The sequence below is a fragment of the Nansenia antarctica genome (genome assembly GCF_963989245.1).
Source record: "Nansenia antarctica genome assembly, chromosome: 13".
Classification (NCBI taxonomy): domain Eukaryota; kingdom Metazoa; phylum Chordata; class Actinopteri; order Argentiniformes; family Microstomatidae; genus Nansenia; species Nansenia antarctica.
In genome coordinates this window covers 16,119,888-16,137,116 of record NC_137683.1, presented here as the reverse complement: position 1 = coordinate 16,137,116, position 17,229 = coordinate 16,119,888, and the positions used below count along the sequence as shown (strand labels likewise).

At 44.9% G+C, this 17,229-nt stretch overlaps 2 protein-coding genes across 2 annotated transcripts in view; one reads left to right on the top strand and one right to left on the bottom strand.

Moving 5' to 3' along the window:
* Positions 1-2,680: 2,680 nt before the first annotated feature.
* Positions 2,681-7,015, bottom strand: ecsit (ECSIT signaling integrator). Its single transcript, XM_080544363.1, has 6 exons — positions 6,626-7,015; positions 6,193-6,416; positions 5,929-5,986; positions 4,458-4,606; positions 3,774-3,879; positions 2,681-3,499 (listed from the first exon to the last, which is right to left on the bottom strand). Exons 1-6 carry the CDS (start codon positions 6,933-6,935, stop codon positions 3,207-3,209), a joined length of 1,140 nt encoding a protein of 379 aa, XP_080400489.1. The 5' UTR covers positions 6,936-7,015; the 3' UTR covers positions 2,681-3,206.
* Positions 7,016-8,531: 1,516 nt separating this feature from the next.
* eml3 (EMAP like 3) overlaps positions 8,532-17,229 on the top strand; it is a gene marked incomplete at both ends in the record, with an annotated part of 28,449 nt that continues 19,751 nt past the window's right edge. The window contains one exon of the mRNA XM_080544018.1: positions 8,532-8,556. Coding sequence (XP_080400144.1) covers positions 8,532-8,556 — 25 coding nt within the window. The remainder of the gene's footprint in view (positions 8,557-17,229) is intronic.

Below are 17,229 nucleotides of genomic sequence, written 5' to 3'. Positions count from 1 at the left end.
AGGATATTGAATCAGTCTTCCTCCTCTCTTTTACTATGGGCAAATATACAATATGTGGTAAGAAACCAGTATTAATAATTTCAGTTTGTCTAACTCTTCAGTTTTCATTACATATTTAAATACTATCTGTCTTAATTTGCAGAAGCACAAAGGAGTAAATGTCAGACAGCATAAAGCAACAAGAAGACCATTGTGAGAAGTGGAAGAGGAAGAGTTGACTTTACTACTGGTTTCTTTTACGTGTATTTATTGTTTTTATTTTTATACAGAACATTTTTGTTTACTTACATTAAGGGTAAACTTGAAACTGACTACCTGTGTAGAGATTCACACAGACACACACTCACACACACGAATGTACTCCCCCTGCTGTTTTTGAAAGTGCGGTTTTGTAGTGATTATCATCTCTAACCTGTAGGTCTTCTAACTGGGTCGTTGTGCTGTATGAATCCTACTGACAGTCAGGGTGATCTAAACCTAACAGTCAGGGTTATCTAAACCCAACAGTCAGGGTTATCTAAACCTACTGACAGTCACGGTTATCTAAACCTACTAACACAATCAGGGTTATCTAAACCTACTGACAGTCCATGGTTATCTCTCTGTCAACACCAATGGGTCATTTCCAGTCATATGCCGCTCATCAGTTCCATATTGAAGGAGTTTTACCATCCCATGATTTCCATCCTGCCAAGGATCAGCCTGAGAGAGAGCTCCAGTCTGAGATGCTTGATGCCTTCACGTCTGAATGAGATGGTCTAACACCTCAACTGCTATAGGACCAATACATTTGAACCACAAATGGTGGATCTGGAAATATGCATTCGCAATTTCATTGCCCGTTATTGTTAAAAAAGAAAAGAAAACTCCCATTGAAATGGTCTACTACACTATGGTGATCAATTGTTTGATTATTGATATTTGCCTGTATGTAACTTTTTTTTAAATAATCATTTCACTACTGTATGTTTATTTAATATCAGTTTTGTATAAAGTTTTGTACAATAATTTGTTATTCAGGTGCAAGACCAACAGAACAGTCAACCCTTTCATAGGGGAGTCATTGCATGGGAGTATTCTAAATATGCTCTTATACTGTAAGTGCTGATCATAATCTTTTGCAGATGTATATGCCATTGATACACTATTATTATACTGTCTGTGACATGGAATCTTCAACACACTTCTCTGACATGCTTTTTCAGGTAGCTTTATAACATATTTTTTTGGAATGTACAAAAATACTTTCTTGTTTCAACCATTGTTTTATTTTAATGGTGATTTATGGGAAATGTATGCATGTCTGCACTGTAAATATGAGTATTTAAGTTATGTTTGAGGGTAATTGAAATATCAATACTCTTGTGTATTTCATATCATCTTCAGTGACGCAGAGATCCTCATCCATGCGTTTGTTACCTCCAGGTGGGATTACAGTGTTGTTTTTTGCGGTGAGTCCTAAACAGACTCCAACACGTTCAGAACTCGGCTGCCTGCCTGCTGGACCCCACTCCAGAGACCACATCACATGGAATGTCGTGTCTGAGCACTGAGAGGAGTGCTATAATACAAATAAATGTAATATTATTATTATGTCATCATTTTATTGGTACTTACAGTCTCCTGATCTGATTCATATTTACTTCAATTTCTGTTTAGTCTGAACAATCAACCAGTGGCAAATACATTTTTGTTTATTTATTGTTATTTAATGTTTCCCTGGTTAAACAATCAATTATTGGTCATTATAGGCATATTGGATACTTCCAAAATAGTATTTTTTAAATCTGTACATGTAAGATCCAATAGCCTGCTTGGATGTGATGGGTTTGAAACAGATACGTAAGAGGTGTATAAGGGATTACAATTAGACATGTTATTATTATAACCCTAACCCTAATATGCTGATGAAATACTTTTTTTCTTTTCTTTTTAGTACAGATAATGGCCTATAGCACAACGCTTTGGAAGTCAGTCTTTTGTTAGCTAAAACAGACTGAGAAATGCATTGAAAACAGAATGTACTGTAATAAAACTAAACAAAACAAAACATCTTGTACAGCCATAGCTGTGAATGAACAGCTGGAGCTCACCATGCTGTACGAATGTACCTGAGTTGTTTCCATGTAATGTGCCAATGCCTTCTTGGTACTAATAAACCCTTTTGTACCTTTAAAGTGATTCTATGACTTAATGTGAGGTGGGAGATGTCATGTCTATCCACAATGTGCAGTATTCACTTAACAAACTGTCAAATGTTCAATCAGGCATAATTTACCATCAAAGTAACTAAAATGTTCAATAGAGAATGAGATCAGGCATAATTTACCATGAACGTAACTGTCAAATGTTCAGTAGAACTCAGGCATACTTACCATGAAAGTAACTGCTTGTGAATGAGTTTAAGCCTCAGCAAACAAAGGTGTGCGAAGGCCTCAGTAGAGGTGTCCATGCTGAGGGTGCAAAGTTCCAAACCGGTAGGTTTGCTTTTGCTTTGAATTTGCTCAAGCTTATGGCTTTAAATGTACAAACAAAACTGTTCCCAAACAATTGATTCACTCCTCCTCAGCATTAACTTGCGGGCCATTCCCTGTATCCAGTGTGTGTGTGTGAGTTGTGGGGGGAAAGCCTGCCAATGTGCTGTACAGTTACATTACTGTTTCTGACACATTTACATTACAATTACTTTAATTATAAACCAAATGATAAGAACACACAAAAGACAAAGCAGAATAAATAATGTATTTTCTTCCTGTTGGTTTGAGACTTTCCTGACACACATTCAAATGTCCTCTCATAAATCTTGACCAAGGCATTCTGAAAGCCAGTTGATCAGAATAGCATTACATACATATCATCTACAGTATTTGATGAAGTTCACCCTAAGCTTCGTTTCAGACTTGTATGCGTTGTCTTATGACAGAGTCTGTGACGCACTGTAGTTCAGGTGAAGCGGCGTGACGCTAGGATGACAACCCCTGACACAATGGTAAGACAGAAGACATACAACTCGGATGCTAATGGTACATCACACGCTAGTTGACTACATCGTTTCGATTACAGTTTCCACTTGAAATCTGGTGACAACCGGTGATAAACCAGACTTAAACGTGAATGCTTGGCGATTGCCTGGCAAATTCTCAATCAAACATCTTCATGAAATGGGACTGTGGGGGGGCATAGCCACTGTCATCGTCCTGTGCTGTTCACTGCTTCACCCCCTGGCGACGCTCCTCCTCCTCCACAGCAGCCTTGTATTCTAGGCCAGGCTGTGGCTGAGAGTCTTCCTCGGCCTGGGTCTCTGTCTCTGTCTCTGGGCCGTAGCTGTGCCCTGGGTCTGCCGCCCCCTGGAGCTCCCGGGGGCCGGCCTCCAGGCGGAACAGCGTGGGTATGCGGCCCAGGATGGGGTTGTTCTCCTGCAGGCCTGAGATCCACTGGTTCAGGGTGGCCTGGTCGCCCTGGCCCGTCATACACATGGCAAACACACGACCTTCATCCACTGTGGGAAAAACACACGACAACATCCTCTTTGTTAACAATTAGTAACACACATGCGCCACACATGTGACACAGTCTGATCATTTGGTATGAGACATATTCACATTTTTTGAAAGATCCCGACATGAGGACCAAAGCATTAGAATGTGTCACATATTCACTGCTGTTTTGAATGAATACAACTGTGGCCAGCACAGCCGTTATATATAGAACAAATACAGATTTAGTACGTTGAACTGAATTGTTCCTGGGGGTGATTTTGTAAAGATCTTTACCGTCTTCCACATCAAAGCTCTCGTCGTCCCCGAGGTCACGGTCTAAGTCCAGGTCCAGCTGCAGAGGGTAGTCGAAGCATCTCTCCGGGTCGTACGGCTCCTCCACCTGACCGGGTAGAAAGAGAGGGAACGACATCAGTTTACTTATTTCGGTTATGCAATTAGTACTTTGACTATTATTCGCCTCATCAACATACTGTATGACATTCTCAGTCGTTCTTTTGAAATATACCGTTAACAAACACACATTTTAATCATTTAAATGTCCACATAGAAACAAGTATACAGGGACACAAATACTGAAGGCACAGATGGGATGCATTCACAAACAGACATGGACAATGTTTTTCACATACAACAGGACAAGACTCACGGGTACAAGTAACACCTTCTCCGCCATATATGGCGGCTGCCAATAATCGCAGAGACAGAGCAATACTTGCTGAGCCTTTTTGCTTCTCCCTTGGACATTCCCAGTAGACGTAGTCCTCTGACAACCAATCTGTGCACATGTCCAAGACTGCCAAATATAAAGACTAATAGCGTACACCTATAGCCTAGCTCTGAGATGGTATCTACAAGCTGCACACACACACACACACACACACACACACACACACACACACAACAACACGCAATGGTTCTGTTGACCGTGTGGCCAAGGTGGGACAGGGGGTTTCCCACCTTCTCGTGGGGGGGCAGGGGGTCTGCCCTCAGGAGGTAGTAGTAGACACACGTCTTCCTTAGCCACAGAGGGAAGGGGCCCTCCACGAACACAGGCCTGCTGGGGTGATGTTGGGCCAGGAGCTCCATCTGGTCTGGGCTCTGGATCCCTGAACACAGGGGAGGGGAAGAGAGGCTGCTGGGATCAACGTGCACAGCACACAGGCGACAACGGTCAAAATCTAATTTATTTGTATTTACTTTTTCAATTCAAACAATTGTCACAAAAGTGCTTACACCAGAAAAACTGAAACAAACACAACCTCACGATCGCTGTCTGAAGACAAACAACCAGTGGCGGGCGGTGCATTTCACACCTAGGCCTTCAGTGATGTCCGACACATTCCTACCTGAATTATTCTACCTCTTAATACCATCGTTATGACGCCATGGCTCTAGAAACTAGACAGAAACACAGTATAACCGGGCGTTGCATCACCTTAACATAGTCAGACAAGTACAACAGAGTTATATTAATATTTCCGAAGCATTTTTAATCAATAAATCCGCATTTACAATGAAGAGTGTTAAACTAACATCTTTAAGATCGCTACATTACCCACGTCTGTCGTCTCGTCCACCATAATAGCGACAAAGGGTGCCTTTTTAATCTCCATTTTGATCTCTTCTTCCATCACTTCAGCAATAGCAAAAATCAGGTCGTTTTGTATTTTGCCTGACGTCCCAGTAAACACTTTGTTTGTGGACAGGTGGTAATGTAAATCTGGGTTGTTTTCAGCCAGAAAAGAAAGAAGCTCAACGTAGTTTCCTCTGTTTGTGGACTTGGCGCTTTCATTGTGTCCCCTAAATGAAAGTTATTGTTTACCCAAAAACAGGACACAATCGATCAGTATTATCGATCAGTCAACGAAAGCTTTCGTTGTGAGGCTCCGTTTCCCTGCGCACTTTCAAAAGTTTCACATCTACCGGCATAGTTACGCATCTCAATAGTGAATATCAATAGTGCGTATCAATAGTGCGTATCAATAGTGCGTATCCAATCAAAAGACGTGCTGGGTGCTGACATCATTGAGCCTTACAGCAGGCGCCGTTGTTGCTTTTGCCCGCATCTACGTAGGTTTACTAGGTACGCCACAGGTTTTCTCGTTCCAACGTTAAGTTACAGGTCGTATCCGCGGCACCGTTTAATGTGCAGGCGGGCAGATTTTTGAGCCCCCTAGCAACACATTTTGATTGGATAAAAGCTCTAACATAAAGGCCAGCCCTCCAAATCTCAATCGGAGACTGGAAGCAGCGCAACCAAGAGGAAAGCTATGAAATAGACTATGGGGAATCATTAATACATATTTGTGGAAAATATATATTAAAATAAAATGTATATTCTGATGATGTTTAGGCCAGCAGAGAAGGCCTTGCTGGCCCTGACGGCACACCACTGCAAACAACACAACACTTGAAGTGATTATGATACCTATAATGTGTGGGAGCGTGATCTCTTCTCCTGCCTCAGAGACGTCAGTCGACGGCATCTGGAAAAAATTAGATAGATAAACGGATGATTTAATCAACCCCGACTAAAAGTCTGAATGCTGCAATGTCAACGTTGAGGAACCAAAGACCAAATAATTGTTTACTCTTGTGTATTTGTACAGCGATTCTAAAAGCGATTCTGATGCTGATTCAGGTTCTGGTTTCAGGAGCGGAGGGTGGGGGGGAGAACAGAGCAAGGTCGTACCTGGTAGACGGTGACCTTGGCATCCAGGTCGCCAGCGATACGGGCCAGGCTGAGGCGGGACAGGTCCACGGGGTCGACTGGCAGGTGGAGGGGCACGGGGAACGGGTTGACGTGCTTGAACTTGGGGAACCAGTACATGAGGCGCTGGTACTTCCTCATCGGGTGGCCCTTCTCCCCGAAGATCTGGACCAGCAGGACTTTGGTCTCCACGTTTGGCATGACGCCTGATGAGCAATAAAGAACACAACGTTACGTAAGCATGTAGACGACCAGACAGAACAGGTAGATGGTCTAGTGATTTAAATAACCCTTCTCTGAAAGGCCCAATCACACACACACACACACACACACACACACTCACGCAGTTCAAAACACTCACTCGCTCACTCTCTTTCAAACTCTCTCTCTCTCTCTCTCTCTCTCTCTCTCTCACCGTAGTTCTCCATCTGTTCCAGCACCTGCACTCCACACTCTTGCTGTCGAGGGTAGTGGTTGAACATGCGCTGAATAAAGTTTGTGGGCACAAACACTTCCTTGGGAAAAACATCCATCAGCTTGTTATAGACCACGAGGTCCCGCTCCACACCGAACTCCGGCATCTTCTTTAAAGCCGCGTAGATGAACTCCACATGACCCCTCCGCCGTATGTCCCTCTTGGTGAAGACGTCCACCACTCTGTTAAAAGTGGCCTTAGTCTTGGCCTCCCTGGCGACCCTTTCGAACAGGTCGTCATGGGTGACCATGGGTGACCTTTTCTCACCCCTCTCATCTTGATCTGTGGGCTGGACGGGCTGGCTCTGAGCACCCCCAGGGCTGCTATGGAAACGCCTCGACGCCTGTTAAAGTGAAGCGAAATGCATCTTCAGGGCAGTTATCAACACTGTTGCTACAAGCATCATGGTGTCGGTTAAATATCCATCAAGACATCTATACAAGAGAGGGCATAGGAGTTACACTTACCAGGCCACGGGTGCTGTGTGGTGTTATGGGATGTGTTAGGGACTGCGGCACTGGCTCTGGATGGAGCAGGGTGGCATACTGAGAGGCTGCCCTGGCAGAAGGGGCCAGCAGCCCAGGACTCTGGAGGAGCCGTAATAGACAGCGAGCACAGCTCATGATACATGCATGGTGATGTGGATCCTGCAAGAGAGAGAAAAGAGCATCATCATGAATGAATGAAAGATGTGACATGATAAACCAAAGTATTGCACGCATCTGTAATCAGGGTACAAGCCAAGACTATATAATCAGGTGATTTGCAGATCTGCGTTATATATCTAGATCTGCAGTTCTGTGAAAGGAACATCTATTTTTTATTATCCTGCAAGTGTACATCTGATCTGAGTTGACTCTTCACACTAAAGCTCTGCGATCTTCAACATTGGGGGGCTGTCATCTGACAACACTACTCCGACATCAAAGTACTGTGATCGCTATGTCATTTGTTGTCCATCGCCGAGTGACAATTACTTGCCAATACTTACACTGGTAAATGGGAAGGTGCAATGACGTGACTTGGTATCGAGTCTCCTTCAGACATGTCTTTGCATGGGTACATCCATATTGGAACGCCGGTGTTCAATTCTGTTTTCTTCCCCCCTGCAACACAGACACACAGCCAACCTTCGTTCCGCCATGTTTATTACGCAAGGCGCATTTACACAGACATGCCACCAGGTGGCGTGAGATCTGATAAATAAATAAATCAGATCTCAGAGTTGTCTTGGGTTGACGGAGGGGGGGGGGGTGTAGCCTCTGGGAGAAGTTGCATGACAAGTTTCAGTTTCCAAAACCGCATGATTTGCACACATTTGTTTGACGCAGGAATAAAGAAGGTCATCGTTGATCTCTTCAGGAGCGCTTTGCATTACTTTTGAAGATTCCTGTGATACATTTGACAATTCCTAAGATTTTTTTCTCTTGGCCCCCATCGATGCTCAACTCATTTCCTGGATGTGTGTGTTAGGCTCCAGTATCTGTGTGTAGGCTTACAGTATTTGAGTGCACGTTTGAGGCCAATCCACCCAGGCAGCGATACTCTCTCTCGTTGCCATGCGTGCCTCCTCTCTTTTCTAGGGCTGCGTTCGTAAACTCGCTCCGAGAGTGCCGGAGCGCACACTGGGTTCGACGTCATAAAGGTAATTCGATTGGACCACAGGCGTTCCGCGAGTGCCGATCAGATCTCCGGAGTGTCTTTACGAACGCACCCCTAGTGTGATTTCTGACACGGTCCAGGATCTAACACACAGCAGCTATACAGTATGGAAAATACTCCAAAAAACAAACTTCACTTTCTGAAATAAAAAAAAACGTTTACAGAAACTTCTTGACATCGGACCATGGATGGGTCTACGAACAGCCTGGGTAAGTCAGACATCTATTATTCTTGTTATTTATCAGCCCCGCATTTAATAACTCTAACTTTTATAATCTCTGATCCACACTCTGCGTACTGAACCGTGGGCGTACCAGCCTGCACATGACAGAGCAGAGCACACATGTACATTATGCTGGGTATAACATGCAATTTTAAGGTTTAGTGTTTTTTTATTTTATTTATTATGTTACACCATACTGGCTACTGTACTGCCACAGGCGATTGTGAAACTGAAACAATGTTACATACAGGCTATCCATCATCTCTCTTGAGACTGATTTGTGGGTTTCAGGTGAATTATATTATATGGCAGGCGTGAGAACCTGTTACTTTAGTTTCTCTCCATCAGGACCATCTTTTAGGAGGTTGGGTAGGATCAGGACCATCCTTTTATCAGGTTAGGTAGGATCAGTGGCGGACTCAGGGTGTTTGAAGGGCAGGGGCGAAAACATGGGACCCCATCAGTGCACACAAGTTTAGACCATTGGAAGGGCAGCCAATAGGGCACATCCTCTAATTTTGCCACTCAAAAGGGCACTTTAGGCACGTTTTTTCAACTGTGGGGGCACATGGTCAAGTTTAGACCATTGGAGGGGCACACATAGGGTACGTCCTCTCATTTTCGCCACTCAAAGGGCTTTTTTGCCACTCAAAAGGGCACTTAAGAGAGACGTTTTTCAACCGTGGGGGCACCAGGAGGGGCGGTCGCCCCCCCTGCCCCCCCCTTGAGTCCGCCAGTGGGTAGGATCAGGACCATCCTTTTAGGAGGTTAGGTAGGTCAGGACCATCCTTTTAGGAGGTTAGGTAGGATCAGGACCATCCTTTTAGGAGGTTAGGTAGGGTCAGGACCATCCTTTAGGAGGTTAGGTACTAGGATCAGGACCATCCTTTAGGAGGTTAGGTAGGTCAGGACCATCCTTTTAGGAGGTTAGGTAGGATCAGGACCATCCTTTTAGGAGGTTAGGTAGGGTCAGGACCATCCTTTAGGAGGTTAGGTACTAGGATCAGGACCATCCTTTAGGAGGTTGGGTAGGATCAGGACCATCCTTTAGGAGGTTGGGTAGGGTCAGGACCATCCTTTAGGAGGTTAGGTACTAGGATCAGGACCATCTTTTAGGAGATTAGGTAGGATCAGGACCATCTTTTAGGAGGTTAGGTAGGATCAGGACCATCCTTTAGGAGGTTAGGTAGGGTCAGGGCCATCCTTTAGGAGGTTGGGTACTAGGACCAGGACCATCCTTTAGGAGGTTAGGTAGGGCCAGGACCATCCTTTAGGAGGTTAGGTAGATCATCCTTTAGGAGGTTAGGTAGGGTCAGGACCATGCTTTTAGGAGGTTAGGTAGGGTCAGGACCATCCTTTAGGAGGTTAGGTACCAGGACCATCCTTTAGGAGGTTAGGTAGGATCAGGACCATCCTTTCGGAGGTTAGGTAGGGTCAGGACCATCCTTTAGAAGGTGGGGTAGGACCAGGACCATCCTTTAGGAGGTTAGGTAGGGTCAGGACCATCCTTTAGGAGGTTAGGGAGGATCAGGACCATCCTTTAGGAGGTTAGGGAGGGTTAGGACCATGCTTTAGGAGGTTAGGTAGGGTCAGGACCATCCTTTAGGAGGTTAGGGAGGGTTAGGACCATGCTTTAGGAGGTTAGGTAGATCAGGACCATCCTTTAGGAGGTTGGGTACTAGGATCAGGACCATCCTTTAGGAGGTTGGGTACTAGGATCAGGACCATCCTTTTAGGAGGTTGCAGTATACAGTGAACTATCAACGGGTTGGCAGATTTGCTCCTTAACTTTGAGTAACTCCATAGGCCCACATCAGTGAGAGATACAGAGATGCATTAAGATGGATTGAATTGAATGTCTTGATCCCACAATAAGCTATTTTAGATTTGAACAAATAAGATAGGCTACCATCTTTATGCTCTCTGTCTGACTGTCCTGTTAAGAAATGTGGAATGTGAAATCCTGCAATTGGAAATGTTTTGTAGTTGAACCACCAGCTATGTTGGAGAAAAGGCTCACTTCAAAGGTTTCGGGAGATCAAGCTAAAGTTGCACTCTGAATAGAAGTGACAAAAGCGCACACTATCACTATATGGACATATTGGTTGAAGAGCTATTAATAAAGCATTAATTTGGGGGTCAACAGTTCCAGCTTACTTTTATTGGAGGTGGACAACAATTCACTGAGTGACTATTACAGGCTACACTAGGTTTATCCCTCCATTTTGCAGTGGCATTAATTAAGCTATCCTCTACAATCAAATATTTAATAAGGTCTATAATTCAGTAGCACAATGGAGCCATTGTGGCACATCTGTAGCTGTCCCACCTCCTGTGCTGATGTTGTGTTTACCGTCTTGTAAAATGGCCGGGCGGTCAGGGGCAGAGGAGCAGTAAACATCACGTAGACTCATCCGTTTGACAGGCCTTTCCCACAGATGCCATCAGCCTCCGAAGTTGCCTCAAATGCTCCTGCTAGAGGGTCATTTTTCAGAAACACCTGATGGTTTATGTTAGGTTAGGGTTAGGAGAATGTAGGCCTAGCTACTACCTCAAGCCTCTGCCTCAGTCCCAGCTGACAAGAGGCGTCACTGAGCCCCAGCTTTGGGATCTGCGTCTATCAACCCAATTCTCAAACTTCATAAAGTTTTAAAGTTTTATTGTTACGTCACATTACACATGTGTAAGAGAGTACAATTCCTAGGCTTTGGTCCCTGACATTGCAGCACAAGACAATAAGGCAATAAAGCTAGATAAGTCAAGACAAATAAAGTGGAAATAGTACAAGGCATAAATGAGACAATTGGACAAGTGACACGTAGTGGGAGACAAATAAGACAGGATACAATGAGTACAGTACAAATAGTCAAATAAAATAGTACAAGTAGAAATGTCATGAGTGTTGCACTCGGTGGCAGTGGGTGGTGGAAGAGGTCGTATTGAGTAAAGTGACTGTGTGCTTAAGGTTAGGTATCATTAAGTGAGTACAGAGTTGCATTCAGATCAGCACTATGGGGCAATCTATCATTTTTTATAGAGTCTTCAGCAGATTGGCGTCTGTGAGTTATGAGTTATGAGTCAGCCAGGAAGGACAGGTTTAATATCAGAGATCACAGTCATCACCAGGGACAGGTTTAATATCAGAGATCACAGTCATCACCAGGACTGGTTTAATATCAGAGATCACAGTCATCGCCTCTCCCTGTCTTCGTCAGTCTGCACTGCCTGTCAAACCCTCAGCATTATGTCATCCATATATCTGACACGAACATGCGCCATCCTTTCACAGCTCTATGTGGATGATGATTGCGTTGAATGCTTGTCAGTTGTTAGACAACTTGCTGCTGTCTGGGACTTCCAAAACAAGGTTTGTTTATAGTTGACATAATCTTGCAGTTTGCTTTACATGTCATCAACCATCTGTTGAAAATGTAAACAGTAAAAAAAAAAATGAAATGAAATAACATCATCAGAAGGTAAAAAAAGTAGTCATTGGGGCGGGATGGATCTGAATTGAAAGTGATGGTCACATCTTTTAATGCCATTGATAAAAGCTGGCTCCTTGCACTGCCTTGCACAGTGAGATCACGCTGGTGAGATTTACGCCTGCACAGGCAGTCAACAGAATACCTCATGGCTTGGTTATCCGTCTTCAAAGCAAGTACAGTCTTGCGTAATTTCCTTCTGATGTAGCGAGAAATGACAATCAGCTCCATGACACAGTGTTGAACCTCAACAGTGTTGCTCATCCCGCCAAGAAAAAACACCGTGGGCCTTTGGAAACCCTCCTTATTTTTAGATGTTTATCCTACTCCATCCAAGTCTTGTGTTTATCCTACATACCAACCAGTACCCGTATCGTGTTCTTCAGCGAGTATATATATATATATATATATGTATATATATATATATATATATATATATATATATATATATATATATATATATATGTATATGTATATATATATATATATAAATACAATGTTGATCAGCACAGACAGCCTGTATTGTAAGACTGGAATGAGAAAGTGACTCTGATGTCTCTGTTTCGGTGGATGAGTTAGACGTCAGCCGCCCACCTCTGCAGGGGCGTACAGTACGCCACAGGAAGTGTTGTGGTGGCGAAATGTTATCACGCTAGGGCCCCTGGGGGACTGGTGACGGTGATGCACGGCGCGCAGTAGTGCTCCCAGGCACGGAGTCGACAGAGGGTGGGCGTACCGTAGGCTGTGTTTGTTTCTCAACTATAGTTGTCTCTGATGATGATTGTCGTGAGAGTCGTGTGGGTTGGAAAGATCCATGTCTGCGTTTTACACAATTCAAACGACAATAAGATAAACGATAGTAAACCATTGAAATATAGGCTTGTGAAACGGGTCTTCTAGATTTCAAGGACGATCAAAATAGAAATTATCAGGGATACACCAGTTCAAAGCTAGATATGAACAGGATTTGGTGTTCTGTAAAACGATACTGGTAGAAGTCACCCTAGACACAGCTGTCTCGGAGCCGAGCAAGATTGATTCGAACGTCCTCCGAAATTGGGCAAGAAGAGAAGCTGTTTACTGCACACTGTGAACAAAGAGTCAGTTTGCTCTGTCCAAGTCTCTTGGCTCTGGAACGATCAGCCCTGCTCCGCCTGCGGAACCTCAGCCACTCAGCGTAGGGAACGTTACATAGAGAAACTGTCCACGAGGCTCTGAACTGGAAAACAAACCTCACTTCTCAAGGATCAGTGCATCATTATGTTGTTTTTTTACCTAACAGCATCATCGTTTTATCATCTTTCATCAGCAAGATCGTCTCTGACTTATCTATCAGATAGGCCCTCTGATCTGGCTTTCCCATGTTCTGTCACTGGCAAAAAACTGAGCCTCAAAATAACAGTTAAAATACACACTACATTTCCCTGTGTTGGCTTAATGGCTAACTTGGTTTTATATAAACTGCCAAAGTGTCATCAGATATGCCTCAATAACATTATTGTAGCTTTAGTTGATTTAAATGGATCGAGAGAGAGGATGTGAATAAGGATGCCATGATTAACAGAGCGAGAGAGAGAGTGAATGAGAGGGCCAGAACTGAAGGCAAGGTAAATAGAAAGAGGGAGAGGAATAGAGAAAGGGAGAAAGATGGGAGAGCAGAGGCTCCAACATGAAATTGGACCATATTCCCGCTCTTTATGGCCAACTTCCTCCTCAGTCCAACCATTGTCAAAATGTTTAATACTAAATAAGAGGAGAGGGGGAAGTAGTGTGTGTGTGTGTGTGTGTGTGTGTGTGTGTGTGTGTGTGTGTGCGCGTGCGTGCGCGTGTGCGTGTGCGGTTTGCATGTGCATGGGTATGTCAGAGAGAGAAAGAGAGAGCGAAAGAGGAAGCAAACAATACTTTCAGTTATCCATCGTCAGATTCACTGCACTCGAAAAAAAGGAAACACGACCCCCCCTCTTCCCTTCCACCTCTCGGACATCCTCTCCCCGCCCGCCTTGCCTGTCTTCTTCACTCACGTAAATACCGATCCTCCTCTAAAACAGGCCGAGGAGGACACAACCCTATAATTGGTTCCTGATGTGTAATTCCAGGCGCTGCAATTGGCCAGTTGTACAGTAGAACACCCTCGACAGATGTGGCTACTACAACCGCAGCTGTGGTCGTCCTTAAAGACCCGTCCCCTTGCCCTCGGCCTTGTAAAGTAGTGACCCGACACGGCGGCACCTTCCGCATGGCTAACGTGTCACCCAGACCGTACGGTGAGAATGCTATAGTCACTGTGGCACCACTGCCCCCCCCGCCACACCCATCGCTGCTTTAAAAAGAGTGCTTTTCCACCTCCCGCTTGGCATTTAGGCTTGGTATTTGCTTCTCCCTGTACTTAGTAGGCTGGTTTTATAGAGACATGCGCTGTAATGGAGGTCTTGATTGTATGTGTTATTGGTGTCGGCAGATTTATGGGTAGCGTGAGCTACAGCAGCTGGAGGACTACCAAGGTCTAGGGCTATCTCTCTCTCGGACGGGTCAACCATGACACAGATGATCTTTAATTGCTCTCTTGTGATTTGAGGTTGAGTTAGGGCCCCGTCCTGCTGGAACACTGGGATATAGGAGTGTTTGTGCCTCAGGAACATGTGTTTATTCATGTGATTTGTAGTGTGTGTGTGTGTGTGTGTGTGTGCATGCATGAGTGCGTGCGTGTCTCCTGTCTGTCTCTCTGTCTGCCTGTCCGTCCGTCCGACTGTCTGTCTGTCTGTCAGTCTGTCTGTCCGTGTAAGTGTGTATACTGTATGCACATTTCATAGCATGAGAGAGAGAGAGAGAGAGAGAGATAGATAGATACAGAGAGAGAGTGTGGAATAGTGTGTCTGTATCAGGATATCAATTCAACAGATCATGTTCCATTGCTGCTGTAAACACAGGCCCATTGTGGGAGCGTTCTCCATCCCTTTTCTTCTTTCCCATTTCCGTTTTTCATTTCGACTCGAGTCACATTTAGCTGAAAATCTATTCTTTAACTTCAAGTTTCAAGTTTTATTGTTACGTCACATTACAAAAGTGTAAGAGTAAAATTCTTAGGCTTCGGTTCCTGACATTGCAGCACAAGACAATAAGACAAGATAAGTCGAGATAAATAAAGTGACAATAGTACAAGACATAAGTGAGACATTTGGACAAGTGTCATGTTGTGGGTGACAAATAAGACAAATAAGACAGGATACAGTTAGCAGTGCAAATAGTAAAATCAAATAGTACAAGCCGAAATGTCATGAGTGGCATTTGGTCGATCACAAAAAAAAAAAAAAAAATTGTGATCGACCAAATGTTTTATTTTGTGATCGACCAAGATCCTTATCGATCAATTATCGATCGTCGATGCCCACCCCTAGTGTACACATGGAGTCTGCTTGGGGATGATTTCACTGCATTTCACTTCACGGTCAAGTCTGCTGAGATTCACTGAACAGAGGAGAGAGTTAAGAGGCTGAAAACGAAGCCTTCCCATGTTGCTGGGAATTTGATTTGGGTTGAGAGTCATTGGATCGTAACAACGGTTAACGTGCCACAACACAGCTGGAGCCTCTCATATGGAGAATGCTGTGTTGCTTTGGACACTGACTTCCTCCTCCATGCAGCCAGATGTTAATCCTCTTGTAGTGGACATTGTTCCTCCTCTCAGCCTCTGGAATAGGGCGCTTCACGGGGGCGGCGGTAGCCTCGAGGTCGGAGAGGCTGGCTAGCGATCGGAAGGTCGCTGGTTCGATCCCCACCTCAGGAGGGAGCTTGCATGTGCCCTTGAGCGAGGCACTTAACCCCTAATTGCTCCAGGGGCGCGGACTATGGCTGACCCTGTGCCTAGAGGGAAAAAATACAGAATTCCGACAATTGATTGAGAAATTTGATTGCACGGGAAATAAAACCTTCTCCTTCTTCCTATCCTTGATTAGACACGCATACCCCTGCTCTCCTCAAACAGGTGTGGTGTGACGCCACGTGTGTTTCCCTCGCCTGCAGTTACTCTGTGCGGTTCAGCTCATCCAGTCTCACACTCATCAGAATCAAGAGGAGGATTAAGAAAAAGGTTGACGGACGAAAACACGTAGGGGTTTTCCGACCGTGAAGCTCTTCGACTGTATCGTACCGTACGTCACGTGACCCGCTTTTGATCACGACTACATCGATTTTCATCAACACCACTTTTCCCTTTTTCTAAACATGTGGTGTTTTGAATTCCTCTGGGTTCTGGAATTCAACTGCTGTTGTTATTCTGTGTCGGCACTGTTTAAGTGAGAGGCCTGAGAGGCCTGCAGACGGCGGGCTCGGTCTGGACACAGACACAAGAGTCTCCCACAGGCCTCAAAGACCCCATTGTGTGTGGAGTCGAGCCATGGGCTCGGCCCAGAGGCGGTGTGTGTGTGTGTTTGTGTGTGTGTGAGGATACGGGAAGGCTCTGTACTATGTGTGCGGGGGGATCGGATGAGGGCTCGTGTTTGGATCACTGGAATCCCTCTGTATTGTGTGTATGTGTGGGGGACTGGTTTTCGTTAAGCTGAACTGGTTTTTCTCGAGTGATGGTTCGCCCGGTTGGCCGCCGCATTCTTGCTCAGCCGTTTTAAACGTGTGTTTTTTTGTTGTTTTTGCATGGCAAGTCAGCCAGGCAAAACAGTCATGTACTTAATGAGTTTCTGGGGGAAAATGCTTCACCCACTTAGTAAAGTAAGTGTGGAAGAGGTCCTTCCAGCCACTCCTCTCAGCAATGAGAATACAAACGACTGTCAAAGTACATTGTACAAAGTACATGTGGAAAAGGGAAAGGGTTAAGAAGAGAGAGAGAAATGACTGAGCGATGAGTCACTTTGTATCACGACACAGGACACAATAAAGATCCCAACTCAGATAACAAACCTGAAAAGAGGAAGAGGAAGAGGAGGAGTGGAAGGGAGTTGTTTGGTTTGGGGAGAAAGCTAACTGACAGCGTGTGTGACAGCGTGGAGGACAGATCAGGGAGCCGTGGAGGAGTAGCCCCACCCACCGTCTGGCAGCCAGGCAGGCCTTGTCTCTGGCTTGGCACCATGTAGACCCGTGGTGCCAGCTACCAGAGATAGAAGTCCCTCAGGCCCAGTCAGACGCAGAGGTGTCCAGGCATGTTTTGAAGATGATTCACGGCG

Bases quoted from the DNA above. Each gene is read 5' to 3' on its own strand.
- ecsit (XM_080544363.1), bottom strand. From the start codon at position 6,935: ATGGTCACCCATGACGACCTGTTCGAAAGGGTCGCCAGGGAGGCCAAG. The intron at 6,417-6,625 runs GTGAGAGAGAGA...ATTGCTCATCAG, and splicing joins GGAACAGATGGAGAACTACG to GCGTCATGCCAAACGTGGAG. The intron at 3,880-4,457 runs GTGGGAAACCCC...CTACCCGGTCAG, and splicing joins CCCTGCCCCCCCACGAGAAG to GTGGAGGAGCCGTACGACCC.